This window comes from Rattus norvegicus, chromosome 13 (genome assembly GCF_021556685.1).
Source record: "Rattus norvegicus strain SHRSP/BbbUtx chromosome 13, alternate assembly SHRSP_T2T, whole genome shotgun sequence".
NCBI classification, from domain to species: Eukaryota; Metazoa; Chordata; class Mammalia; order Rodentia; family Muridae; genus Rattus; species Rattus norvegicus.
This window is the reverse complement of record NC_141546.1, coordinates 65,226,096-65,253,784: the sequence shown is the minus strand read 5'-3', so window position 1 is coordinate 65,253,784 and position 27,689 is coordinate 65,226,096. Positions and strand designations below refer to the sequence as shown.

General features: G+C 41.9%; 1 protein-coding gene across 2 annotated transcripts in view; it reads left to right on the top strand.

Moving 5' to 3' along the window:
* The window catches only part of Hmcn1 (hemicentin 1), a 457,385-nt gene that overhangs the window by 415,329 nt on the left and 14,367 nt on the right, over positions 1–27,689 (top strand). For both annotated transcript variants that reach the window (NM_001271292.2, XM_087580179.1), the window contains 10 exon segments: positions 6,391–6,540; positions 7,120–7,257; positions 8,351–8,472; positions 9,295–9,532; positions 13,392–13,454; positions 15,313–15,432; positions 15,898–16,032; positions 22,171–22,284; positions 23,014–23,139; positions 25,283–25,411. In NM_001271292.2, the coding sequence (NP_001258221.1) occupies positions 6,391–6,540; positions 7,120–7,257; positions 8,351–8,472; positions 9,295–9,532; positions 13,392–13,454; positions 15,313–15,432; positions 15,898–16,032; positions 22,171–22,284; positions 23,014–23,139; positions 25,283–25,411 (1,335 nt within the window).

The following is a 27,689-nucleotide window of genomic DNA, read 5'->3' as shown; positions in this document are numbered from 1 at the left end:
CCCCCTTTTTGTTTAATTAAATAGGATTTGAGAGTGCGATGGGCACGTTCTACAATACCCTGTCCCTGAGGATTATACGGGAGACCAGTCAGATGAGTCACATCCATCTGGTGGCAGAATTGTTGAAATTTTTGAGAAGTATAAGCTGGTCCATTGTCTTAAGGAGTTTGGGTTTACCCCAAGCGCTCCATGCCTCGAGGCAATGTTGAATTGCATGCGAGGCCTTTTCTCCTGTTAGAGGTGTAGCAAGCATAATGCCAGAGCACGTATCAATAGAAACATGCAGATACTGAAGTCTTCCAAAAGAAGGGATATGAGTAACATCCATTTGCCAGACCTGTAGCGGTCGGATTCCTCGTGGGTTAACTCCCACATGGGGTACAGGCAGGAATTGACAACAATTTTGACATTGGGTAACTATCTCCCTAGCTTCTTTTCTAGTCAAAGCAAATCGGCGGCGTAAAGTTTCAGCCGTCACATGAAATTGTCTGTGAAATTCTTTTGCTACATCTAATTGAAGGGACAAGGCAACTGCAATCACTCTTGTAGCTTTGTCCGCTAGGTCATTTCTGCGGGACATTGGTCCAGGAAGGCCCAAGTGAGCTCTAATATGTGTTATGAATACAGGGGATCTCCTGCTGAGAAGGGTAGATTGAATTTGTTGAAAAATTTGAGCAAGTTTGCTGGAAGGCCTGATTAATCCAGCCACCTCAAGAACCTTAACTGCATTAACCACATAGGAGGAATCTGACACAATGTTAAGCGGGCCTGGGAAGGTCTCGAGGACCTCTAGCACCACTAAACATTCCACAACTTGAGGTGAGGTTTCATTATACTGCTTAGATACTACCTTATTATTGACCACATAAGCACCTATACCAGTTTTTGACCCATCTGTATACACTACAACCCCATCAACAAGTGGTTTCTGAGACATTATGTGTGGGAACACAATGGCTTGGCTTAAAGCAAATTGTAGGATCGGGTGTTTTGGATAATGATTATCAATCTGTCCAGCAAAGGAAGTAACTAACACTGCCCAGGCATTTGAGGTAGCAGCTAGTGTTTGAACCTGAATGGCTGTATATGGTACTATCAAAGTTTTGGGTTCTTTCCCAAAATGAGTAATAGCTGCCTTCAACCTGCGGAGTGCAAGCTGAGAAACCGCATCGGGATACCAGTCAATAATCTTAGCAGGAGATGCATTGGGATGGATCCATAATAAAGGCCCATCCTGCCACAAGACTAATTGCATAGTTTTGAAAACACACAAATCAAAAGGCTTGGTTTCATCAATGCGCTGCAATTGAGCATCCTGTAAGGCTTTTTCTACAACTTGTAAGGCCTGGATTGTGGCTGACGTCAATGCTCTCGGAGAGGAGATATGAGAGTCCCCTTCCACAATATCAAATAAAGGTTTCAACTCAGCAGAGGAAATCTTTAAAAATGGTCTCAGCCAATTTATATCTCCCAGTAATTTTTGGAAATCATTTAAGGTATGTAAATGATCTCTGTGAATCTCTAATTTCTGGGGAACTATTTTTTCAGGATAAATGACCGAACCCAGAAATGAGCCAATTTCTGCAATTTGAACCTTTTCTGCAGCGACTTGTAGTCCCCATTGTCCCAATGTTTTGATTAAGATGGGATATGAGGTCTGTAAGGTTGTTAAATCTTTATCACACATTAGAATGTCATCCATGTAATGAGCCAGAAGCAAAGATGGAAATTGCTTCCTTATAGGTTCAAGGGCTCGTTGTACATATAGTTGGCAAATAGTGGGGCTATTGGCCATGCCTTGAGGCAGGACCTTCCACTGAAATCTCTTATCAGGTTCAAGATGATTAATAGCTGGTATAGTAAATGCAAACCTCTGTCTCTCCTGTGGACACAAGGGGATGGAAAAGAAACAATCCTTAATGTCTATAATTATTATCTTCCATTGCTTAGGTAAGGCGGAGAGTAAGGGTAGGCCTCGTTGGATCGAGCCAAATAAACGCATCTGTGCATTAATGGCTCTCAAATCATCTCCATTTTCCTGATTTTTTCTTTATCACAAAAATAGGAGTATTCCATGGTGAAATGGATGGTTCTAAATGACCAAGCTGTAATTGTTCATTAACCAATTTAGTGGCAGCTTCTAATTTTTCAGAGGATAGATGCCATTGAGGAACCCATTTTGCCTCCTCCGTGAGCCAGGGTATGGGCATAGAACCCTCAATGGCACCTAGGAAAAACCCAGGCCCTGCCTTCCTATATTACCTTCTTGTGGGACCAGTTCTAATTCCTTGTTCCTTTTTTCCTAATCCCTTCTCTTCCTCGTAGCCCATTCTCTTCATAATCTCGACAGCTTGTCGAGAGTACTCGTTGGTCAATGTCAGACCTAGACCCTGTAAGACATCCCTCCCCCAAAGGTTAACAGGAAGAGGGAGGACATAAGGAATAAACCTTCCTGATTGGCCTTCTGGAGCATGCCAGATCAAGGAGCGTGAGCTGATAGTGGGGCTGGCCTCATACCCTAGTCCTTGTAAGGAATGGGATGATTGAGTGACAGGCCATGCCTTAGGCCACCAACTAGAGGAGATAATACTCTTATCAGCCCCTGTATCTAGAATTCCCGTAAAAGTTTTCCCTTCTATATTCAACTCTAAAGAGGGTTTGGAATTAAGGTCCATCATTAAATAAGCAGAATCAGTCCCGGAAGAGCCAAACTTCGCGGTGCCTCTAGGGACCCCGGAAGAAGGAAAATGATCATGTAAGCTTGGAAGAATAATCAACTGAGCAATCCTGTCACCTGAGGAAATGGAAAAAAACGCCTTGAGGGCAAGAGCAGAGAACTTGAAGTTCTCCCGTGTAATCTTGGTCTATTATTCCAGGGTGAACAATAAGTCCCTTTAAGGTTAAGGAGGATCGACCCATAATAAGGCCGACACTTCCCATGGGTAGGGGGCCTTTGTAGTCAGTGGGGACAGGTTGCACAACCATCAGTGGCATTAATATGAATTGGGTGGTGGAACAGAGGTCCACTCCTGCTGAGCCTTTTGTGGCTCTGCGAACCGTGGTGTCCGTCTGTTGTAAGCTGGAGTCCCATATGTTTTGGGGCCCTGAGACTTGGGGCCCAGATACCCGTTTTTTGGAGTGTTTTCACCCCCTTCTGCCTGGGGAGGCCGGGGCTGAATAAGCCTGCCTCTGATATCTTTAACTGAGTGACACTCACTAGCCCAATGATAGCCTTTCCCACACTTAGTACACAGTCCTGGTGCTCTCTTCCTTGTGAGGGCTTGACACTCCTTTTTCAAATGTCCTGGTTTGTCACAGTTATAGCAGACCCTGCGATCACCTGTACCTGAGCACTTTTGGCCCTGTAGGATAGCAGCCGCGAGGCCAGCATTAGTAAGCGGGCCTCCAAGTTCTCGGCAAACTCTCAGCCAGTCCTGTAATCCTTTGCTCTTCCTAGGTGTAATAGCTGCTCTGCATTCCTGTGTGGCTTGCTCATAGACCAACTGTTCCACTAAAGGCATTGCCTGTTCAGGGTCTCCAAAGATCCTGCCTGCTGCCTCTGTCATCCTAGCCACGAAGTCTGAGAATGGCTCCTAGGGACCTTGTATAATTCTTGTTAAGTGTCCCCCGGACTCTCCCTTCTTGGAAAGTGCCTTCCATGCCTTAACGGCGGCCGTGGAAATTTGAGCATATGCTCCCCAGTCATAGTTAGTTTGATTATTGGCATACTGCCCTTGTCCTGTTAGCAGATCAAGCGTCCAGTCTCTCTGATTGCCTTCAGCAATGTCATTGACTTTGGCCTGTGCCTGAGAGGCATCATACCACAAGGCTTTCCATTCCATATATTGTCCCATATTAGGGAGTGCAGCCTTCACTGTTGTCTGCCAGTCTCCTGGAGTCATGGCCAGAGTGGCAAGCCTCTCGACTTGAGCAATAGTAAAATTGGCACTAACTCCATAGTTACGGACCGACTCGGCAAGTTCCTTAATTTGAACATATTCTACTGGTGCGTGAACATGGCCTCCATCGGCGGTCTCAAACACCGGGAATGCCTGCTGTATCTTTTTCTGTTCCTCTTTAGTGAGGAAGGAATCTGAGTGGAATCTCTTCATATAAGATGGAGGGGCGCTGGGGCTTATAGGCTGGGAAACCGCATGGTTTCCGCCTTCCACTTCCTTTTGTTTACCCAAGCTGTTAGCTCGTTGTTCATCTGGGTAGTATCATTCTTTTTCATAGCGAGCTGCCTCATCTTCTAAATCCTCTTCCTCAGAGGAGCTAAGCTCGTCTGTCTCTGAGCTATCAAGCTCTGAAGTCTTTGAATCCTTTACCAGATAAAGACTTCTCCTTTTCAAGACCTTTTTCTCCCTTCTCTGTTTTATCTCTCCCGGGGCATTTTTTTCCCCACTCTCTCGCCTCTGCATTGGAGGGGACTGTCTTGTTATTTTTCCTTGAGCTCTTTAATTTTTTATCCATCCCTGTTTCTGACACGCCACCTTGCCCCTCCTCCCGTGCTCTTTGCTTGCTGTTACAGCTGGGCGGCTCCCATGCGACCTCTGACGCTGCCTGACGGTAGCTAGAAACTCAAAGGCCAATAGAAAAAAACCCGAGGGCTGCCAAAACAATAATAGGGGCTTCCGCCGCATCTAGCAAAGGAGTGAGGTGGAACAGATCAAGGCTAAACATTGTCTCTCAGAGTCTCACCCACGTCCTGCAGCTTCTGGACCCTTTCCGTGAATGGAGGCTCCCCTCGGCGCCGGCGATGGTGAGGCGTTTGTCCCGGGTTCTCGGCACCAAATGTCCCGCGTGACTCTCACCAGCAAGAAAACACGCGGGGACATACGAATTCTTGCTGCAGCCAAAACTTTTATTGAATCTTAAGGAGAGCCCTGCGCACCGGCATGGCGCGGCTTATATACACCCTGGCGCGGCACATCCACACCTGATTGGTCGCTTACCCATGATCTCATTAGGCACGCCCCAGAGTGGGCAAAGACCTGGCACGAAGGCACTCTTGCACATGCGCACACAGTTAACTTCCTGAAAGGAAGTTGGCTGGCGCAGCGGAGGCCAGCGCCATCTTGTCTAGCTCGGCCTTCCACGTGGGGCGCAGTGGAAGCCAGCGCCATCTAGTGGTGGCGAATGTTATTGCGGCCCTCTACATCTAATAAAGAATGCTCTAGCTATAACTCAAAACTGCTAAGACTCTCCCACCTCCAAAGGAAGTAATACATATATACATACATACATACATACATACATACATACATACATACAACACACACATATACATACATACATGCACGCACACACTGATTTAGACTGGACAGTATATCACATTTATGCTGGCAATGATCTGTAACAAGGACCAAATTAAATTTTGTTGGTTGAGATCTTTCCCTGCTTTATAGATGGAAACAGTAGATTAGAGAACACAGGTTTGTATTAACAGTAATGACCAGTTCTACAGTAGATATGCTTAATTGTATTCCTCTTCTCTAAGTTCTAAGCCCTGACCAGCATGCCCCCAAGCCTCTGCCCTCACCCTTGGTCCTGGTGACCTCTGTTCTTCTGTGTCTACTTCCGTGTTGTATTTCCCCATAACTGTACATCATTCTCCAGTGATAACAGAATAGGTTCTAAGTATTGTCCCTACAAAAACAGTAGGCAAGGAGGTGACAGGTAGGCTAACTGGCTATTTTTGCCTTTCCCTTAATGTATATGTATTTTTAAAACAACACATTATCCACATTAAATATACACAATTGTAAGTTAGCAATTTAAGTGGAAAAATAAGTCTCTACTCTAAAACATGTTTTAAAGCCAAGAAGATAGCATGTTTCAGTCCTCTCTCTCTCTCTCTCTCTCTCTCTCTCTCTCTCTCTCTCTCTCTCTCTCTCTCTCTCTCTCTCTCTACCTGTGATGATGGTAAAGTTACATTATTCCTCTGAACTTTGTCTGCCCAGTCTGAAATCTGCCTGTTGGAAGCTACTGCCTAGTACTGTTGGCAGGGTCAAAAGAGTTAATGCATATGAAGTATTTACTGCCACACATGACTTCGTAAATTCACTGTAGTCATGGTCATCACCACCAACAAACACATGCTTTATTTGGGCTGTGCGAATGGACATACTGTATTCTTTGGCTTATGAAACAGTACTAAGATGTGTACAGATTGGAAGGATACTAGATTTATGGGGACGATGGGTGTCATGTAAAAGTGGAATGTTTTAAAAGCCTATTAATTTCACTTTCGAACTTGGATGCCATAGGACTCTTTTGATGGCTGCGAAAAGATTTGTAGCATCTCTGCGTATTGGCTTTCCTTTCCCCTCAAGTAATGTTGATGGAATTGCTGCCTTATCCAGGGTTTATATTTTCTTCCCCCAATAGGTGGACCCCAACGAGCCAGAGGGAGTGTTATTGGGAATATTAATGATATTGAGTTTGGAATCGCTTTCCTTAATGCCACAATAACAGATAGCCCTAACTCTGATACAAGAATAATACAGGCCACGATTACCAATGTGCCTCGCAGTCTGGGTGAGTCACTGTATTTATGAAAATTTTAATAAACAGTTATTACATTTAATTAATGAGTATTTGTTATTCATGTGTGTGCATTCGTGTGCATACATGGAGGTCAGAGGACATCTTATGGGAATCGGTTCTCTCCTCCCACAATGTGGATTCCAGAAATTTAACTCGGTTCATCAACTTGGCAGCAAACAGCTCAGTCCACTGAGCCAACTCGCCAGCCTTCATAAACGTCTTTTTAAAGACATACTTTATTCTCTGCCTTACTATTTTCACCTAATGATTCTAAAAGATGATGTCTCAAGCCATTGATAATATGATGTAATACATGTGATGGGATACATTGTTCATCCTTATCCCAAAGAGAAACTGTTGGGGAGAGCATCAAAATACATCAGTGCATGTATGCCAATGTTATGGTGAAATGCAGTCATTTTAATAGCTAATATATGCTAGTAAAAAAGATACAAGGAGATTTATTGATTTTGCAATTACTCAACTAGCGCTCGCCCTCGTGAATAATATACTGTGACAATAACTGACGAAATATTTTGCTCTGTCGCCCTGTTTCTCCTGCTTCTCTAGGTCCAGCAATGAGAAAGATCATTTCTATCCTAAATCCCATTTACTGGACCACAGCAAAGGAAATAGGGGAAGCAGTCAATGGCTTTACCCTTACTAACGCAGTCTTCAAAAGAGAGACGCAAGTGGAATTTGCAACTGGTTAGTGTCAGATGAACGTAATATTCTACTAGATACATAGTTACAGACATATAGACAGAGAAGTCAGACAGAAAGACAGACCCACAGACACAGCTATAGATAGATTGCCATACAGCTTGGTGACTAAGAAAAATACGGTGCATGCTTTCATGGAAAGTTATTACAAGTATTTGGTATACTCTTACACACATAATGGAAAACGGTTTTATATTTTCCTGTCAGTGAATGCTAGCACAAGGTTTGTAAGAAACCATGTGTCCTCAAGCAGAGCGGTAGTATTTATGCCCCAAAGACTCCTTTCTGTGCCTTCCTTTCTTTAAACCTTAGAGAGCATTTAAAACATGAATAAGGAAGGAAGATAAGTCATTCTTGTTATTAATTAAAGCTTTGTCTTTAACTGTGAATCAACCCATTTGTTTTACGGTGATTCTCTAACAGACGAGAGCAATGCTGACCACACTAACGCTTTCCACTCTTCTTCTGTCCTAATCATTGGGCGTCCCCTCTTTGGGGCCCTTCCAGTGCCCACAAAAGTGCTTACAAAGCTCCATTTCAGCCTCCTTGGGATGAGCCAGCCTTGGTACAATTGACCTTTGACCTTTGGTGAAGAATGATGAGGGAGGGTGTCTCCTTAACCAGTGTTTCATCAGCACAGAAAGCAAGTGGGCCTCTTGCTTTCTGTGCCATGTTCGAAGATGCCCTTTCAATATCGCTGAAGCTCAGGCAGAAACAAAACCCCGTAGCTAAGTCTGTGGGTATCGCCGGTCCCTGGTGAAGTTGCCTGGCCCATCTCACAAGCAGTGATTTTGTAGAAATACTTAATTATTCCTTGAGATTCTAAAATACGGGGTCTTCTGCCTAATCAAATGCTATACTTCCATTCTTCCTATGGCCACATAGAAAGACTTTGGGAAGACAGTTCAATAAGCCTGCCTTTTCTTAACTGGGAATCTTTCTCTGACATATTTATTCACATTTGAAATAGCATTATATTAGATCAGTCTTCTTGATCTAACCTTCCATAAATCATATGCATAACAGTAATAATGGCTTATTATCATCGCTGAGGAAATGAATGCCATGTCGTTCCCAGGAGAGGTCTTGAGGATGACACATGTGGCTCGGGGCTTAGATTCCGACGGCGCATTGCTGCTTGACGTCATTGTGAGTGGCCATGTCCTGCAGCTCCACTCACCTGCTGAAGTTAGTGTGAAGGTAACGTATTACAAGAGCTTCATGGTTAGTCATGTGACAGTGAGGAGGACGAGCAAAATCCCTGTAGACAGAGCCGAAAAATCTGAGGTTCTTACTGTTTGCTCCAGAGATAAATTACTACTCCCACAAGGTCATAAATAACCATCTGGTCTTTACTTAAGAATCTCCAGGGCTGAGTTTTTAAAGCTCTCTGAGTAGTTTTATTACCTGGTGTACTAGAGCCAAAACTGCTGCTGTGCTGATTTAAGCCACTTGTTAAATTTTCCTCTGAAAAAAAACAGAATAGTGATTCCTACAATATGCTTTTGTGCACCATCCATTAAGAGGGGGAGAAAGGAAATGGATGTAATTATATTTTCACTTCAAAATTATTTTTTTTAACTTGAATGAAATGAAAGCAATACTTTGAGAGCTTCGAGTGATGAAAATAGCCCTCCTACAGCTTGCTCAACTCATGGCCCACAACCTCAGTATCTCATTAAATTACAAATTATGACAATAAATTATACACCTGATTCTAATGATGAGGATCAGCCTAAGAGTTGTGTCCAGAACACTACTGTGTAGTTACAGTCTTATCAAGAACTCCATTGTAGGGGTTGGGGATTTAGCTCAGTGGTAGAGCGCTTGCCTAGCAAGTGCAAGGCCCTGGGTTCGGTCCCCAGCTCCAAAAAAAAGAAAAATGAAAAAAAAAAAAAAAAAAAAAGAAAGAAAGAACTCCATTGTTAATCTCTTAGCCCCCCCTCCCCGCCCCACATCATAACTCAAGTACACTGTGAAAAACGCCAGGCGCACTGTTGACCCTCAAATCCTTTTCCTTAGGATTACACAGAGGACTACATTCAAACAGGACCTGGGCAGCTCTACGCCTACTCAACCCGGCTGTTCACCATCGATGGCATCAGTGTCCCCTATACATGGAACCACACCATTTTCTATGATCAGGCCTGGGGGAAAATGCCTTTCTTAGTAGAAACACTTCATGCATCTTCTGTAGAATCTGACTACAACCAACTAGAGGAGACACTGGGTTTCAAAATCCACGCTTCAATCTCCAAAGGTAACGTTATTAAGGAAAGCTCCAAACAGCTGTGCCGTCATCTTCATTCTTCTCAACAAGATAAAGACAGGTGCCAAAGCCATTCAAATTAGGAGTCTGAGTATGGAGGCCCAGAACAAATGTGCGAGAGTTGGGTTTTTATATGTGCTGTATTCTTTGTTTTGGTAAAACTTGTTCAGTTGCATTTAGTTTACTAAGGTGCCTCTTCAGGCCACCTAAGCAATCAGGCAAAGTTCTGTCCTCTTGACCTATGCTTCCACAAACCATCTGCATAACAGTAATAATGACTTGTGAGAGGATTAAATATTATCCACCTGGACGATTTTTTTCTTCAGGTAATAAAGTTCATTTTTAAATACTGTGTTTATTGACGAATTTTCAAAATTCCTGAGATATTTCAAAATTCAAAATTACTGATGTAAAACACATCCCAGCTTAAACTAATCAGAAATTTCTAGATTTTTCAAAGCAGCTTCCTTTTAAGTGCTTTGTTCTCTTTATGGAATATATTGATGTTTTCCATTGGGAAGGCTCAACCAGCATGGATCAGGCAGAGCTATAACACAGAGAAAATGGGGAAACAAAGGAATTCACATTGATACGTCTTAGTAGCCACTTAGGACTTAGTAATGTAGCCGTAAAGTTTATCATCCAAACCAAGACTCCCATGAGAAAAGGGTCAGTCTTGCAATGAATTTTTTTCCAGGAAAAATGAGAAAATCTAGTCATCCTGGGTGAAGGTGGCTATCAGACACTGTGGAGCAATAGTTATAATGCTATCATTCCTTATTCGTGGAAATCATTATGTAATATGTGCCTTCTGAACTGCTCACCATTGTCTAAAGATAGCCCCACATCTCCATCCAGGTGGTGCCTTGTGACATGCACTTGCATGAAGCGTCTGGTCCCCAGATTTCCTTCCCGACCACTGCTGTAGTCAATTCTTTGGCATTTGAACATTTATTGACTTTTTTGGTAACTCAATTTAGTTATATACATATATCTTTTTACCCAGGTAGGATGTTAACTACCTTTTATTTTTCATTTGAGTTAAGCTTAGCTCTTCTCCACTGCATGACCGTAGTAGTAACAGACTACAAAGTAGCTCATTCCTCACAGATTTCACTCAGCAGTGCCCACAATGTGTTTACAACTTTCCTCAAGTGTTACTTTGTAGCGCCAGTACTCAGGTGGGTTGGCTGCAGAGCTCTTGATCACAGGCTTTGTAGAGAAGTAAATCGTGTTGCAGCGTCAGAAGGTTGGACATGCTGTAAGGAACTAAAACCATTGCTGATATGGACTTGTCTGCATATTTCTCCATGTTAGGCTTGCTGACGTTTAAATGCTAAGCCTAAAGCCAAGTGAACATCTTTGTACTGTCTCTGAGATTGTTACCAAGCCATCTACATCCCAGAATATAAGGAAACACATCTAAATTTTGTTGTGGTCCTTGCATGTATGTTTCTAGGATATGTGAGTTACATTTGAAGATGGGCCCTATGAATTTCAAGTTACGTGCCTGCAGTTTCCCAGTAACCACCAGGGGGCAAGCTTGCATTCTTGGTTGGTCAATTTTTTTTTTTTAATGTTCAAACTCTTTTCTAACAAAATCACAGAAATAGCCTGACATGACTATTTTAGAGGTTTCACCTAGTGTTCTTTATAATAGAAAAATAATAAATAGATATCTTAGAAACTAGAAATAATAAATGAAATAGTAAATTATGACACGTGTTTAATAATCTCTTAAAGAATCATTGAAATAATTTTCAAGAAATAGTTAATTCATTTTTTTACAGACAGTGGTTGGGTGCCTGTCATGTACTAGGCACCACTGCAAGCTCACTCAAGGGATAAGGAGTACATTTATGAGTTTGGGTCTCCAGAACCCAGTTAAATGCTAAACACAGAGGCACATGTGTGTGCCCCTGGTAGAGAAGATGCAAGAGAATCCTGGAGGCTCCCCAGTGAACTAATGCAGTAAAAATGGCAAGCTTTTGGTTCAGTAAGAGAGAGACCTTATCTCAGAAAGAAAGAAAAAAAGAAAGAAAGAAAGAAAGAAAGAAAGAAAGAAAGAAAGAAAGAGAGAAAGAAAGAAGGAAGGAAGAAGCTAGCAGAGGTTGACAAAAAACATCATAGCACCAACATCTGGAATCCACACACATAAGCACAGATGAGTATGCCCACATACTTGTCTGTGGAAACACATATATCCACCACACATACACATGAAAAGAAAGGAATAAATACGTGAAAATAATTTGTAACGAAATAAATATCTTGTCTTAATGTGAGAATTGTTGGAAAAAGAAGACTAAACCCAGGCCTAAACTTACCTGTAAAGTCCTGCTTTAAGTGGATGGGTAACTTAAAGTAGTTCTTTGTTACATTCTGAATAAAATAGAGGATAATAAGATACAAATTTGCATGATTTTTGTATTCTAAAAATCGGGTAACGTATTTAAATCACATGAAAGCATTTGCTATGTGGGACATACATTCAAAGCTTTTATAATTGCAACCTCCTTTGTGCATCAAAATCTCTCAGAGGAAGGAGCAAATGGTCAGGTCTTTCCTACGCACCACAGAATTGTTGAAATCTGTCTCCAGGCCTTCCCCCATTCACTGGGCTTGTTTAAAAAATTTTTTTTTCCATTAGAAATTCCCTTTAATGGCCTGGGTTGATCTCAGATAGACAGTTCTGCTTCCTCACCCTCTCAGGGGCTGGCAGTGTGGCATGAGTCACCACACCCAGCTCCATGTACTGAACCATAATAGTCAGTCCTCTGTACATGGTGGCATACAAGAAACCTCCCCCTGCAAAATTCCCCAAAGGCTATCTAATGAGAAATATCTCTCTTGATTAAATCCAAAAATGCAAAGCTTCTATTGATAATTAATTATGTTTCTTTGACATGATTTTTTTTGCAAGTTTATTCCCAACATGGTACCCTACACACATACTGTTTAAGTTTAAAGAGCGTAAGAATGTATGAATAACTGAACATAAGTTGTAATAACCAGTTCAGCAGATGAAAGTCCATAAGGCTGTCCTCTTAGGCCTGCCCACAGGAGCTTTTGTTCTTGAGCACCTTATAAGATGTTACTCTCGGAGTCTTCATCTGAAAACTAGGTATGGTGACAGCAGTAGGGATGGCATGTGTTTGAATAAATGAAGCAGAAGGTGACCTTTAAACCATCACATACTACATGCGGAGAATGCTTTTGCTCCACCCACCTTGTTCCCACTCCTTTCCCAGTGGCTGGAATGCTCCTGGGAAAGAGTCTTTCAATGATCATTTTTCTGCCATCTACTTCATTTGCTCTCGCTCAACCTGCCTGCTGCCCTGGGTTCAATTGCTCAGAACAGTGAAACAGTCACACATAGAATTTTGGCCACGATTCTCAACATGGCAAATGGAGAAGACACAGGGGAAATAAATGGGGACTTCTGCCTAGAATGTTGATTTTCCACTGAAGCAAAGGCCTTAGGGTACTTGCACATTACGTCCTTCCTCCTTCAGTGAAAGTGAGCCAGTGGTTGGAACAATGGTATGCACCTATAGCTGTACCCAACACACAGTTACCTTGGGTTCTCTCTAACTATTACAAAGTAGCTCATTTGGTTTTCTTTTTATTGCTTCAAACAGAAGATGTTTCCAGTCAGCTTGCCAACAATATCTGGACTAGGTTGTTTACCTCTTGGTTGAAAAACATGAAGGTCTCCTTTCTTGCTTGTTTCCAATACTGTATTTTTCATTGTTCCTTCTTTGATATATCTTCCCAGGGAAGGCCATGCTGGAATGACAAGTGCCCGTGTTCTGACTGGTCTAATGGTTAATTTTTCTCTCTTCGGTAGGAGATCGCAGTAACCAGTGCCCCTCTGGTTTTATCTTAGACCCAGCTGGACCCTTCTGTGCTGGTAAGAATAAGAATGGATAAAATATTTTCATAAATGGTGTCAGCAATGGTTCTCTCTCCTTTATATTTATTTATTTACTGGGCAAGAGGGCATGCCATGGCACATGGCTCATGTCAAAGCCAAAGGAAAACTTGCAGTTGTCTCCCTCCACCATTTCGTCCCAGGGATCAAACTTTGGTCATCCGGCAAGCAAGCGCCTTTACCTGCTGAACCATCACCCTGGTTCAAGTAATAATTATCTTTTAATAGACATCTGCTGCCTTTGCCTAGGCATTTAATAATCACACCTGCCTACTTGATAGTTTAGGAACAGAGATGTAGAGACGTTACAGAAAATGCTGAAGATTGCCTACGAGTGGCAGACTGCATTTGAGGTTAAGTGGGATGACAAAGCCCATGTGCCTTCAATTTGGACACAGTCTCTGCGACCAAGTACAGAATAGAGTGAACAGAGACAATTCATCCAGTGGCTCAAAGGGTGGGAACTATCAGTGAACTATCCAACACAAACTTGCCTAACCACAGAATTGCTCCATCCTAGGACAGAACAGGATTGTTGATCCATAAGTAACCGTGAATCCAGCTTTGTCCCAGCAGGCAATCTTGCAAAAGACTCCCTTGTGGTAAACCACAGCTTAGTCAATGGCTGAGGATTTCATGTTGACATTCATAATGCCAAGGTGACCTTTTGGCTCTCCCACTGACCTGTATAACGTGGTGGCTGGTGAGAGGTGGTGTTTAGACTGCATGCAAGTCTCAGCTCTGGCAGTAATGGCATTGGCGACTGAGAGCATTCCCTTTACCTCTGTTCTCCAGATTTGTCATGCAAAAGGAAGATAGTCTCTTAAAAATTCTGTCTTTGCAAAGTGAGTTGCAACTGCATTTAGAGTGCAGTAAATGTACATGTAATTTAGTATCGTTGCTGTTTTGAATAAAGACTAAACATGTTCAGTAGCAACAATAAGTCTGAGACCCCAAGTTAATTTCTTCACAGCAGTTCCATTCTGTGCCACTTAGAGTATTCTCTGTTATATTCGATCCAATTCCTCAGTATCTAGAAATGACTATTTCCATGCTCTTTAACAGCTCCTAGGAAGCAGGAGTTGTGCATACTTGTTGTTGTAAAAATATAAAAAGTAAAAGGGCTGTCTTTTATCCCCCACTAGGTCCATCACCATGGTGCCCAAGATATCTGCTAGATAGCTTAAGTCTCAGTCAGCAAAGCCTCTCACTCGCTTTGCTCCATCCCATATCACACTGCCGAAGGCCTCTCTCTGAGCCTGACAACAATCTCTCTACCTATCTAGTTCCCAAGGCAGGTTTCCATGCCAGACTCACACATCCCAACTCTGTAGCGGCCCAGTGTCTCTAGCCGCCGCACACTTTCTTACACTTAAATCACTACATGAAAGAATACACAAACCTCTGATCCAATTGATAAGATATAATTGCCCACCTAAACATACAAAGCCCAATACACATCCATCCCTTAAGAACTTTCATAACAACCTATAAAGGTACAGTGTGGAATCTTAATGTCAGCTTCATATTGTCCTGCCACAGCTTGTCTCTCTGTCCCTCCTGTCTCTTCCTCCTTTCCATTCCAGTCTTCTCCTCTTCCTTCAAACTTTTCTCCTACTCATCCTTCCTTCTCATGCAATGACAGGCCTCCTTCTATCCTGTACCTGCCCTCACCTATATTTTACAAACTAAATGGGGAGAAGGTTCTGGTGAGGTCACCTGAATCCTGAGTACATGACTAGGCAGCTGTCCTTGGGGCAGTGGAATTAGCATCGAAATACAGATGATTCCAGGCAAACCACAACACATACTGACTGGCCTCTGTTTCTTCTCTCAGATGAGGATGAATGCACAGCTGGGAACCCCTGCTCTCATACCTGCCACAATGCCATAGGAGCCTATTATTGCTCCTGTCCCAAAGGCCTCACCATAGCTGCCGATGGGAGAACCTGTCAAGGTAATATCAAAACTATATCCAATGATGAAGACAACCTTGCCTAGGAAAGACATGGTGGGCCAGTCTTCCTCCAGTATCCTCTGCTTACAGCTTTGCAACAAACAGGGATGTCCTCATTGGGTTGAGAAAGTAAGAAAGAGAACCCTGGCCAGCCATTGCCTTTGAAAGTCATTCAGAAACTCGGGATGCTGGGATAGTTCATTGAAGATCTGAGAGAACTGACTCGTTAAGTTACCTGATAGATATGTTCTCTAATCCAGTGATTGGGTCGTAAATTCATCACATCATGCTGCTGTGAATTCTTCTCCACTCTAACTCATTTTAAATGACTCAACCAAAAAATTCAGTCTTTTTATTCTTTGATATTTTCAGATACCATATAGTTTCTAACCTTCGCTTCACAGCAAGTTCTTGAGTTAGTTATGTTTACAACTCACCTCGATTCCATGGCTCCCTCTGTTGTAGACATTGATGAGTGTGCTTTGGGTGGACATACCTGTCATGCTGGTCAAGACTGTGACAATACCATTGGATCCTATCGCTGTGTGGTCCACTGCGGAACAGGCTTCCGGAGAACCTCTGATGGGCTGAGCTGTCAAGGTAGTTTGTGTGTGTGTGTGTGTGTGTGTGTGTGTGTGTGTGTGTGTGTGTGTCTGTGTCTGTGTCTGTGTGTCTGTGAATGTATCTGTATGTGCCATAAACATCTATGTGTACATGTGCTCACATGTGTGTGGTTATACTGGTGCCTGTGCACATGTGTACACAGATGCATGTGGAGCCCAGTGGTTTACCTTGGGTGTGTTTCACAATTTCTTGACACTTTTTGTTTTACTGAGGCAAAGTCCCTCAGTGAACTTGAGCTCATTAAATTAGTTGGTATAACTAGCTGGCCAGCCCTGGGGACCCTCTGTCTCTACCTTCCCAGCACTAGAATTTCACGTGAATGCCATACCAACCCACACCACATTCACCCAGCTTTTATGTGGGTACTGAAGATCTAAACTCCAGTTCTCAAGCCCTTCTAACCCCAACAGTTAGACCTTCTGAATCTTTTAAAGGAACAGATGCCCCATAAAAGGGGAAAAAACAGGACCTATTAAGATAGGGGGACTCCACTCTCAGAAGAACTTAAATATGCATAGTCACAGTTTGCACGTCTTTTCCATTAACTTTTTTATTCATTCACATACATCTCAATCACAGGCCCCTCTTCCCAGTCCCCCTCACATGCCTCCCCTCATGTCCCCCCCATTCATCTTTGAGACAGGAGGTTCCCCCCTGGGTACCAATTCACTGTTACCTCTAGTCACCGCAGAACGGGGTTCATCCTCTCCCACTGAGGCTAGACAATACAGTCAAGTTGGGGGAACAGAATCCGTAGGAAGACAACAGAGTCAGAGTAAGGCCCTGCTCCAGTTGTTGGGGGAACGGCACGAAGGCCAAGCAGCCATCTGCTACATAGGTTGGGGGGCTAGGTCCAGCCTGTGAATACTCTTGGGTTGGTGGTTCAGTCTCTGGGGGCCCCCAAAGGACCTGGTTAGTTGACTCCGTGGGTCTTCCTGTAGAATCCCTGTCCCCTCTGAGTTCCTCAGACCTTGCCTCAACTCTTCCACAAGACTTCCCATGTTTCCGTGTTTTGTAAGTGGAGATTCTTGACAGGTTCATATGGAGATATGATATTTCATGACTGTTTATGATATTTTTAGCACAGTACTGTTGAGTAACTTGCTTATCACCATTGGGGAGAACAGATTATACAACACAATTTAATAGTATCCATTCCTCAACACCCCGTTGCAAAAGATTCAGTGCAGACTACGCAATGTCCGTTATGTTATTTTTTTTTCTTTTCTTTTTTCAGAGCTGGGGACCAAACCCCAGGGCCTTGTGCTTGCTAGGCAAGCGCTCTACCACCGAGCTAAATCCCCAACCCCTCGTTATGTTATTTTAATAGGCATTTTGTTTTTAAATCATTGTGAAGTTTAAAGGGAAACTTAGTTAAAGACTAAGAGCCATTAAGAGCCCCTACTGACAGGAAATAATCAAACTCAGAGAAGAAATCAACCAAGTAGAAACAAAAAGGACCATAGAAAGAATCAACAGAACCAAAAGTTGGTTCTTTGAGAAAATCAACAAGATAGATAAACCCTTAGCCAGACTAACGAGAGGACCCAGAGAGTGTGTCCAAATTAACAAAATCAGAAATGAAAAGGGAGACATAACTACAGATTCAGAGGAAATTCAAAAAATCATCAGATCTTACTATAAAAGCCTATATTCAACAAAACTTGAAAATCTACAGGAAATGGACAATTTCCTAGACAAATATCAGGTACCGAAGTTAAATCAGGAACAGATAAACCAGTTAAACAACCCCATAACTCCTAAGGAAATAGAAGCAGTCATTAAAGGTCTCCCAACCAAAAAGAGCCCAGGTCCAGACGGGTTTAGTGCAGAATTCTATCAAACCTTCATAGAAGACCTCATACCAATATTATCCAAACTATTCCACAAAATTGAAACAGATGGATAACTCCCGAATTCCTTCTATGAAGCCACAATTACTCTTATACCTAAACCACACAAAGACCCAACAAAGAAAGAGAACTTCAGACCAATTTCCCTTATGAATATCGACGCAAAAATACTCAATAAAATTCTGGCAAACCGAATCCAAGAGCACATCAAAACAATCATCCACCATGATCAAGTAGGCTTCATCCCAGGCATGCAGGGATGGTTTAATATATGGAAAACCATCAACGTGATCCATTATATAAACAAACTGAAAGAACAAAACCACATGATCATTTCATTAGATGCTGAGAAAGCATTTGACAAAATTCAACACCCCTTCATGATAAAAGTCCTGGAAAGAATAGGAATTCAAGGCCCATACCTAAACATAGTAAAAGCCATATACAGCAAACCAGTACATTAAACTAAATGGAGAGAAACTTGAAACAATCCCACTAAAATCAGGGACTAGACAAGGCTGCCCACTCTCTCCCTACTTATTCATTATAGTTCTTGAAGTTCTAGACAGAGCAATCAGACAACAAAAGGAGGTCAAGGGGATACAGATCGGAAAAGAAGAAGTCAAAATATCACTATTTGCAGATGATATGATAGTATATTTAAGTGATCCCAAAAGTTCCACCAGAGAACTACTAAAGCTGATAAACAACTTCAGCAAAGTGGCTGGGTATAAAATTAACTCAAATAAATCAGTAGCCTTCCTCTACACAAAAGAGAAACAAGCCGAGAAAGAAATTAGGGAAACGACACCCTTCATAATAGACCCAAATAATATAAAGTACCTCGGTGTGACTTTAACCAAGCAAGTAAAAGATCTGTACAATAAGAACTTCAAGACACTGAAGAAAGAAATTGAAGAAGACCTCAGAAGATGGAAAGATCTCCCATGCTCATGGATTGGCAGGATTAATATAGTAAAAATGGCCATTTTACCAAAAGCGATCTACAGATTCAATGCAATCCCCATCAAAATACCAATCCAATTCTTCAAAGAGTTAGACAGAACAATTTGCAAATTCATCTGGAATAACAAAAAACCCAGGATAGCTAAAACTATCCTCAACAATAAAAGGACTTCAGGGGGAATCACTATCCCTGAACTCAAGCAGTATTACAAAGCAATAGTGATAAAAACTGCATGGTATTGGTACAGAGACAGACAGATAGACCAATGGAATAGAATTGAAGACACAGAAATGAACCCACACACCTATGGTCACTTGATTTTTGACAAAGGAGCCAAAACCATCCAATGGAAAAAAGATAGCATTTTCAGCAAATGGTGCTGGATCAATTGGAGGTCAATATGTAGAAGAATGCAGATCGATCCATGCTTATCACCCTTTACAAAGCTTAAGTTCAAGTGGATCAAGGACCTCCACATCAAACCTGATACACTCAAACTAATAGAAGAAAAAATAGGGCAGCATCTCGAACACATGGCCACTGGAAAAAATTTCCTGAACAAAACACCAATGGCTTATGCTCTAAGATCAAGAATGGACAAATGGGATCTCATAAAACTGCAAAGCTTCTGTAAGGCAAAGGACACTGTGGTTAGGACAAATCGGCAACCAACAGATTGGGAAAAGATCTTTACCAATCCTACAACAGATAGAGGCCTTATATCCAAAATATACAAAGAATCAAGAAGTTAGACCGCAGGGAGACAAATAACCCTATTAAAAATGGGGTTCAGAGCTAAACAAAGAATTGACAGCTGAGGAATGCCGAATGGCTGAGAAACACCTAAAGAAATGTTCAACATCTTTAGTCATAAGGGAAATGCAAATCAAAACAACCCTGAGATTTCACCTCACACCAGTGAGAATGGCTAAGATCAAAAACTCAGGTGACAGCAGATGCTGGCGAGGATGCGGAGAAAGAGGAATACTCCTCCATTGTTGGTGGGATTGCAGACTGGTACAACCATTCTGGAAATCAGTCTGGAGGTTCCTCAGAAAATTGGACATTGAACTGCCTGAGGATCCAGCTATACCTCTCTTGGGCATATACCCAAAATATGCCCCAACATATAAAAAAGACACGTGCTCCACTATGTTCATCGCAGCCTTATTTATAATAGCCAGAAGCTGGAAAGAACCCAGATGCCCTTCAACAGAGGAATGGATACAGAAAATGTGGTACATCTACACAATGGAATATTACTCAGCTATCAAAAACAACGGCTTTATGAAATTCGTAGGCAAATGGTTGGAACTGGAAAATATCATCCTGAGTGAGCTAACCCAAACACAGAAAGACATACATGGTATGCAATCACTGATAAGTGGCTATTAGCCCAAATGCTTGAATTACCCTAGATGCCTAGAACAAATGAAACTCAAGACGGATGATCAAAATGTGAATGCTTCACTCCTTCTCTAAAAGGGGAACAAGAGTACCCTTGGCAGGGAAGAGAGAGGCAAAGATTAAAACAGAGACTGAAGGAACTCCCATTCAGAGCCTTCCCCACATGTGGCCCATACATATACAGCCACCCAATTAGACAAGATGGATGAAGCAAAGAAGTGCAGACCGACAGGAGCCGGATGTAGATCTCTCCTGAGAGACACAGCCAGAATACAGCAAATACAGAGGCGAATGCCAGCAGCAAACCACTGAACTGAGAATAGGACCCCCGTTGAAGGAATCAGAGAAAGAACTGGAAGAGCTTGAAGGGGCTCGAGACCCCATATGTACAACAATGTCAAGCAACCCGAGCTTCCAGGGACTAAGCCACTACCTAAAGACTATGCATGGACTGACCCTGGACTCTGACCTCATAGGTAGCAATGAATATCCTAGTAAGAGCACCAGTGGAAGGGGAAGCCCTGAGTCCTGCTAAGACTGAACCCCCAGTGAACTAGACTGTTGGGGGGAGGGCAGCAATGGGGGGAGGGTTGGGAGGGGAACACCCATAAGGAAGGGGAGGGGGGAGGGGGATGTTTGCCCGGAAACCAAAGAATTATTATTAAGTATTAAATAAATTTAAAAAAATAGAAAAAAAAGAGCCCCTACTGAGTAATTCAGATGGCTCAGTGGTTAAGAACACTGACTGCTCTTCCACAGTTCAGTTCCCAGCAACCACATAGTGGCTCGCAATCATCTGTAATGGGATCTGATGCCCTCCTCTGGTGTGTCTGAAGACAACTGCAGTCTACTCACATACATAAAATAAACAAATAAATATTTTAAAAAGTATTAAAAAAAAAGCCCCTACTGCTCTCTCAGAGGATCTGAGCTTGGATCCCAGCAATAATGTAGGGCAGCTCATAACCTCCCGAAGCTCTAGCTACAGGGGGACCTGATGATTTTTGGCCTCCCTGTGTACTCACGTGCAGGCATACACTCATAAACATAAGTAAGACTTAAAGTGAATCATTTTTGGCTAGCAGAAAGAGTTTCACATGCTTCCCGAATCCCTCATCACTTCCCTGCACCCGGCTCCACTGTAAGCATCCTGCTGAGCGGTGCTGCGCTGGTTACATTTGATGATTTACACTGATGGTCTTAGACACCACCACTCAAAGTCCGTGCTTTACGTAGGCACTTACTCTCAGCGTTGGCCATTCCAGGAGTCTGCTCAAGTTTGTACTGGCAAATGAGTTTCACGATCCCCCAAACCCTCTGACCTCCATGCGTTCATCTCTGCCCCTCCATCCCTGATTTATTTACTGTCTCCACGGCTTCCCCTTGTCTAGAATGCTATCTTGCTGGAATTCTTCAGTGCGTAGCCTCTGAGACAGGCTTTTTTCTTTTGCTTAGTTATTAAAGACCTCCACAGACCTTTGCACAACTTCATAATGCATTTCTTTTTGGGTAAAGTAATATACCATGGTTTAAATGTATCACACTTTGTTTTTTCCACTTACTAAACAACATGGTTAAACCATGGTTGCCTCGAAGTTTTAGCAATTACTAATGAAGCTAGTGTCAGGATTTTTCACAGAGGCAAAATGAGTAGATCCCAAAGTAAGTGGTAGGAAGAGAAGAGGGATGGTGATTCCTCTATGCCATAAACCGTTATTCAGGAATGAGAAAAACAAGCTTTTAAAAAAATACATGTATAACTTATACAAAATAACATGAATAGAAAACAAAGAATAATCAAAGAAGGTAGAGACATGTGTGCACAGAAGAGATATGTTATTAATTTCTGATTCTTATTGGCATTTGCCTTTGCTGTCAATTAAACAGATATTAATGAATGTCAGGAATCCAGCCCCTGCCACCAGCGGTGTTTCAATGTCATAGGAAGTTTCCACTGTGGCTGTGAAGCTGGCTATCAACTCAAAGGCAGAAAGTGCATCGGTAAGACACTTGCTTTGAATTTACAGTGATGATGTCACTGTAACTCCGTGTGTGTGTGTGTGTGTGTGTGTGTGTGTGTGTGTGTGTGTGTGGTGTGTGTGCACATGCACACACGCATGCACATGTGCGGAGTCCAGAGGAGTCACAGATGACTAGCCTGGTCTACCACTCTCTGCCTTATTCCTTGGGATAGACTCTCATTGAACCTAAAGCTCACTATTTTTCAGCTAAACCAGGCTGCCAACAAGCCACAGCAATCCTCCTGCCTCCACCTCCTTGTGATGATGATGCTGTAGGAACACATTCAGCCATACCCAGGATTTTATGTGGGTTCTGGAAATTCAAATCCCACTCCATATGCTTGGGCAGCAAGTACTCTTGCCCACTGAGCCATACATATATCTATGTATGTATACATATCAAGTTTATATATACACATATGTATCTGTGTGTATGTATATATGATATATGTTATATATCACTTTGTTCTTGCAGGGACAGTTGTAAGCATGGCTAACAGCTCTATGAAACGTCATTGTGATTTAAAGTAAAGCGAGTTAGCTCACCTTGTTAGACTTAAGCACTTTTAGTATATGCAGCAATTGTGCAATACACATATATATTGATTTTTGTAGAATCACCTCAAAATTCTAAAAAAAAAAATCTTTTCTCCGGAGAAGTGGAATCAGTCCTTTACTTTGTCTCTGTTACCTTTATTCTTTTATCAAGATGTGAACGAATGTAGACAGAGCGTGTGCAGACCAGACCAGCACTGTAAGAACACCCGCGGTGGCTACAAGTGCATTGATCTCTGTCCAAGTGGAATGACCAAGGCTGAGAATGGGACCTGCATTGGTGAGTGCCAGGCTCTTTCCCTGACAGGGACCTCTTTACTACCCACAAGTTAAAGAAGGAACCTATTCTAGCATAAGATGGTGATGTTAGACAACAAGAAAATCGCCATCAGTTCTCAGCTTGAGCTCGAGAATCCTAACCTAATGGTACACAAGGAAATAGAAACGCAAATGGAGTTATGACCGTTCTGAGCTCCCATCCATCCTACAGTTTCTGTAAAGTTTAATACCCTCATGAATTAGTATTTGTGAATCATGTCATTTCTAACTTTAAATTTAGTATATCTGCCTAGAAGTTCACAGCAAGGTGGAGAAAGGTATATTTGTAAACATTTATTCAAAATATTTATATTATGTTGTCATATTATAAATTATTATATATTATTATATCATACATAGTCTATAATATGTAATTACAAATCCGTGTGTGTGTGTGTGTGTGTGTGTGTACATGTGTAGAGTCCAGAGGAGGTCATCAGATGACTAACCTGGTCTATCACTCTCTACCTTATTCCTTTGAGGTAGACTTCATCACTAAAAAAGTATAAATATGATATTCTAGAACTGCTTTAAATATTAAATCAAGAAGAAGAGAGTAGGTTAATTATATTTACCTCAACTTTATTCTTTAAAGTCTATTCTGTAGCAGTGTACAAAAGTCACCAGGTGTCATTGGTTGCAACTTAGAACATAAGATAACTTATATTTCTTCTAAGTTTCTCCTTTGTGAATCTTTTCTGTGCCAGCAGACTGCATGAGTTGGTAGGTAGAAACTGCAGACAAATAATTAAAAGACAAAGAGAGTGAGTAAAATGGATCAGCAGATCAAGGCTCCTGCAGCCGAGCCTAACCACCTGAGTTTAATCCCTGGGACTCACATTGTAGAAGGAGAGGTCTGACTCTCAGAAGTTGTCCTCTGACTGCCACATGTGTGGTGGCATGTGAGTGCCCTCCACACAGACAATAAGGAAGTGTAATAATAAATAAAAACAAGGAGTTCATTTGCTTACTCTACTATCAAAAGTAAGGGGAAAACTCTGCTATTCAAGGTAAAAGGAAGCACCGTGAAAGATAAAAATAAAATTGAACAGTGCCAAGAAAGTGCTCATATATAAGAAGCATGGCTATCAAAAACATTGTAGAAATGATCACTTTTAAATTGAGGTGTGACTGGACTGTTAACTGTGTTGATGGCAGGAAGATGAAGGCAAGAAAGTCCTATATTCAGAAGAAATAATTAGACATGGAATATTGACCACTTGCTGATAATTTAAGGTCCCTTAAGGCTTTGTATACTTAAGAACTTCTAGAGGAGAGTATTGGGCTACCACCTTTGAAGTAATTTTTAGCTCCATTTTTCTTGAGTGGAAGAGCACCTAACCTGAGTATCACATGCTGTAGCATGCAGTTGTGTTTGTTTTTTAGGAATATTGACTCTATAATTTGGTCAAAGACAATTAGAAATAGGATGAACTGAAATACTAGAAAAAAAGCAACAGAACTCTACCCAATGACAATGGATACATGTAGATATAGAGATTTATGGCTTCCATTGATGGTTACAGAACTACCCGGTTGCAAAAATAACTCAAAGATAAACCTGGTCTTAGCAGCCACGGTGACTTCCAAGAAGTGACTTAAAGATGAACCTGATCTTAGCAGCCACGTGACTTCGAAGGAGTGCTGTTGCTATAGATAAGGGAGTAAGAGTCAGATCGGCTTCGCAGTGCAGGTCAGAAGATGAAGTGGACAGCAGTCCTATTGGCAGCTGCAACAGTGAAACTGGGGATCAGAAACAGTGTAGCACTCTGGCTGCAAATCTACCTGGGCACTGACCTTTAGGACAGATGAGGTAACAAAAGGAATTGTAGAGAAGAACAGAGAAGAAGCAAAACCAAAAACAAAGATATGAGCAAAATTCTTTCCACAGTAGGAAACAAGCAGGTAGGGAGGGCCAGTTAATAGTGGCAGTGCTGAGATTTGAACCCAAGTTTACAGCCTCCAACTCCTTAATCCTAATTTAATATAATCTCAATGACATGGTGAGAATCTCAAACTTTGGTGACCAGCAGAATGTGGATTTTATGTGTGATGACTTCAGGTTTGAGAAATGTTGCTTTTATTGCCTCCGTGTCTATCTGTAGACATTGATGAGTGCAAAGATGGGACCCACCAATGCAGATATAACCAAATATGTGAGAACACGAGAGGCAGCTACCGGTGTGCATGCCCAAGGGGTTATCGGTCTCAAGGAGTTGGAAGACCCTGCGTTGGTAAGTTACCAGAAACACTGTTAAAGTAGCTGATAGAGTTCCCTAACCTTACCAGAAGCTTGTGGTCATGCTCTCCTGCTACATGTAGAAGATAGATAAGTCTATTAAGAAAGTCATAATACAGTCTGCTTACTTACTACTCTTAGATTTGACAATAAGTTCAATTTATATTGGCATTTCAAGAAATATTCTAGCCATTACCTGAGTGCCTCTTATATAATGCTTATATCAAAGTGAACTTCCAATATAACAGCCATGGCAGCTTGATCCTCATGACTACCTTATGATTTCTCTATGCACAGGACATAAACATCTGCATATGTACATTTTATTTCTTTGCGTATATGCATTAAATATATTTACATGTAGTATGAAATTTATGCATAAGAGTAAAACATGAATCCAATTTAAGTAAACATAATTATTGCATTGTCTACAGTGTTCAGTTCATTCAATTGCCTGGTTGTTTCCATCCTAGTTATGATGGACAATAAAGTAAGGCAGATGGTGGAGATTGTCTGTAAGAAGGGAAATCATGCTGGGGTGATACTCAGTGGGTAAGGGTACTTGTGTGGGCAACCTGGAGATCTGAGTTTGAATCCTCAGCACCCACATTAAAAAAAGAAGAAAAAGAAAGGGAAGAAAACCAACTAGACATGACCATGTTTGCCTCTAACCATAGAACTAGGGAATGGAAACAGGTAGGCACTGGGGGTTCACTGGACAGCCTGCCGAGCCAAAATCATGAGCTTTAGACTTGTCAGGCAATAAGATGGAGTAATAGAAGAAGACACCTCTTAATTTGTTCTGGGTGATGTTCTCGGTTGTGGTAGGTTAACACTAAATAGTGTACGGCAGGCTTCTACCTTTAAGGTGTTTACCTCCCACAGGGAGCAAGGAACTCCCGGAATAAATGTGGGTACAACTTCAGGTCATGATAAACAATGTAATAAAATGAGATAAGGCCAGGGAAGGAATGAGGCAGGCCAGGATGAGAGGCACCTCTCTGGGGATTGGAGTGACAGGCTAGACAGTGTGAAGGTCTGAGCAAGTGCTTCAGGTCAAAACAGGCCCAAGTCCTGCAGACAGCAGCATACTGGCCACGGCTCAGAGATGGCCGCAAGACCTGGGCTGTCAGAGCACAGCAGGGCAGAAGATAAAGAGGCCAGGGGAAAATTCTTAGACCACCTTTAAACTGCAGTGAGAAGACAGGAGGGGTGTGGTGTGAGGCAATTCTCATCTGGAAATGAGCCCTCTTGCAGCCATGGAGGGAGTAAGTGATGGGGGCCATGATCTGGGTGGAAAGACAAAGCTCATGATATAAAAATAAATAAATATTAATTATGTGTAATAATAAAAAGTAAATAACATATTTATTTTTGATCTTTATGGATTCATAAAAACTAGACCTAAACATACTAGTGTTTCCCTCAGTGCCAAGCAACCAGGAAAGCCAGAAATACATCTGAAGGATCAGTTAGTCAAAAGAGAAAAAGAAAGGGACAGAGAGATGGCTCAGCAGTTAAGAGCACTCATTCCCCTTCTAGAGGACCCAAGTTCAGTTTCCATCACCCACATCAAGCCACTTGCAAATGCCTGCAACTCCAGCTCCAGGGGCCCAGCACCCTCTCTTGGCTTCTGAGGGCACCCAGAAACACAAGTGTACACAAGTAAAATTAAGAGTAAAGTAAAATAAATCTTTTTAAAAAGAGAAAATTGTTAAAGTATGCATATATCATTTTATTAGAAGAGACAAATATTTAAATAATTTTTATTCCACTAAAATTACACTAGTTTGGGGGCTGGAGAGATGGCTTGGTGATTAAGAGCACTGGATGCTCTTCCAGAGGACCCAGAGCAGCTCACAACTGTCTGTCACTCCAGTTCTAAGGGATCCTACACCCCCATACAGGCAAAATTCCAATGCACATATAATAAAAATAAATCATTTTTTAAAAAATTACACTAATTTGGATTCTATACCTTCTGCACCTTTACTCTCCAAAGAAGGTGAAACATTTCTAATAATGTAGTAAATCCCTACCTACTTTAGGAAAAGTAGTATTTGGAAAGTTGAGTATATGTGAGTTATAATATTTCCTTAATTAAATCCATTACTGTATATGCTAGCGTAAAATAAGATTAAATATGTAAATGGAAATCTTGTTAAAATGTAAAATGTAAAAATGTGCGTCAGCTTACCCCAACCAGATACACATCCAAGCTTGGTTTTGCTTTGAAGTCAAGGGGACAAGGCTGAAGCATCCCACCAGGCCTC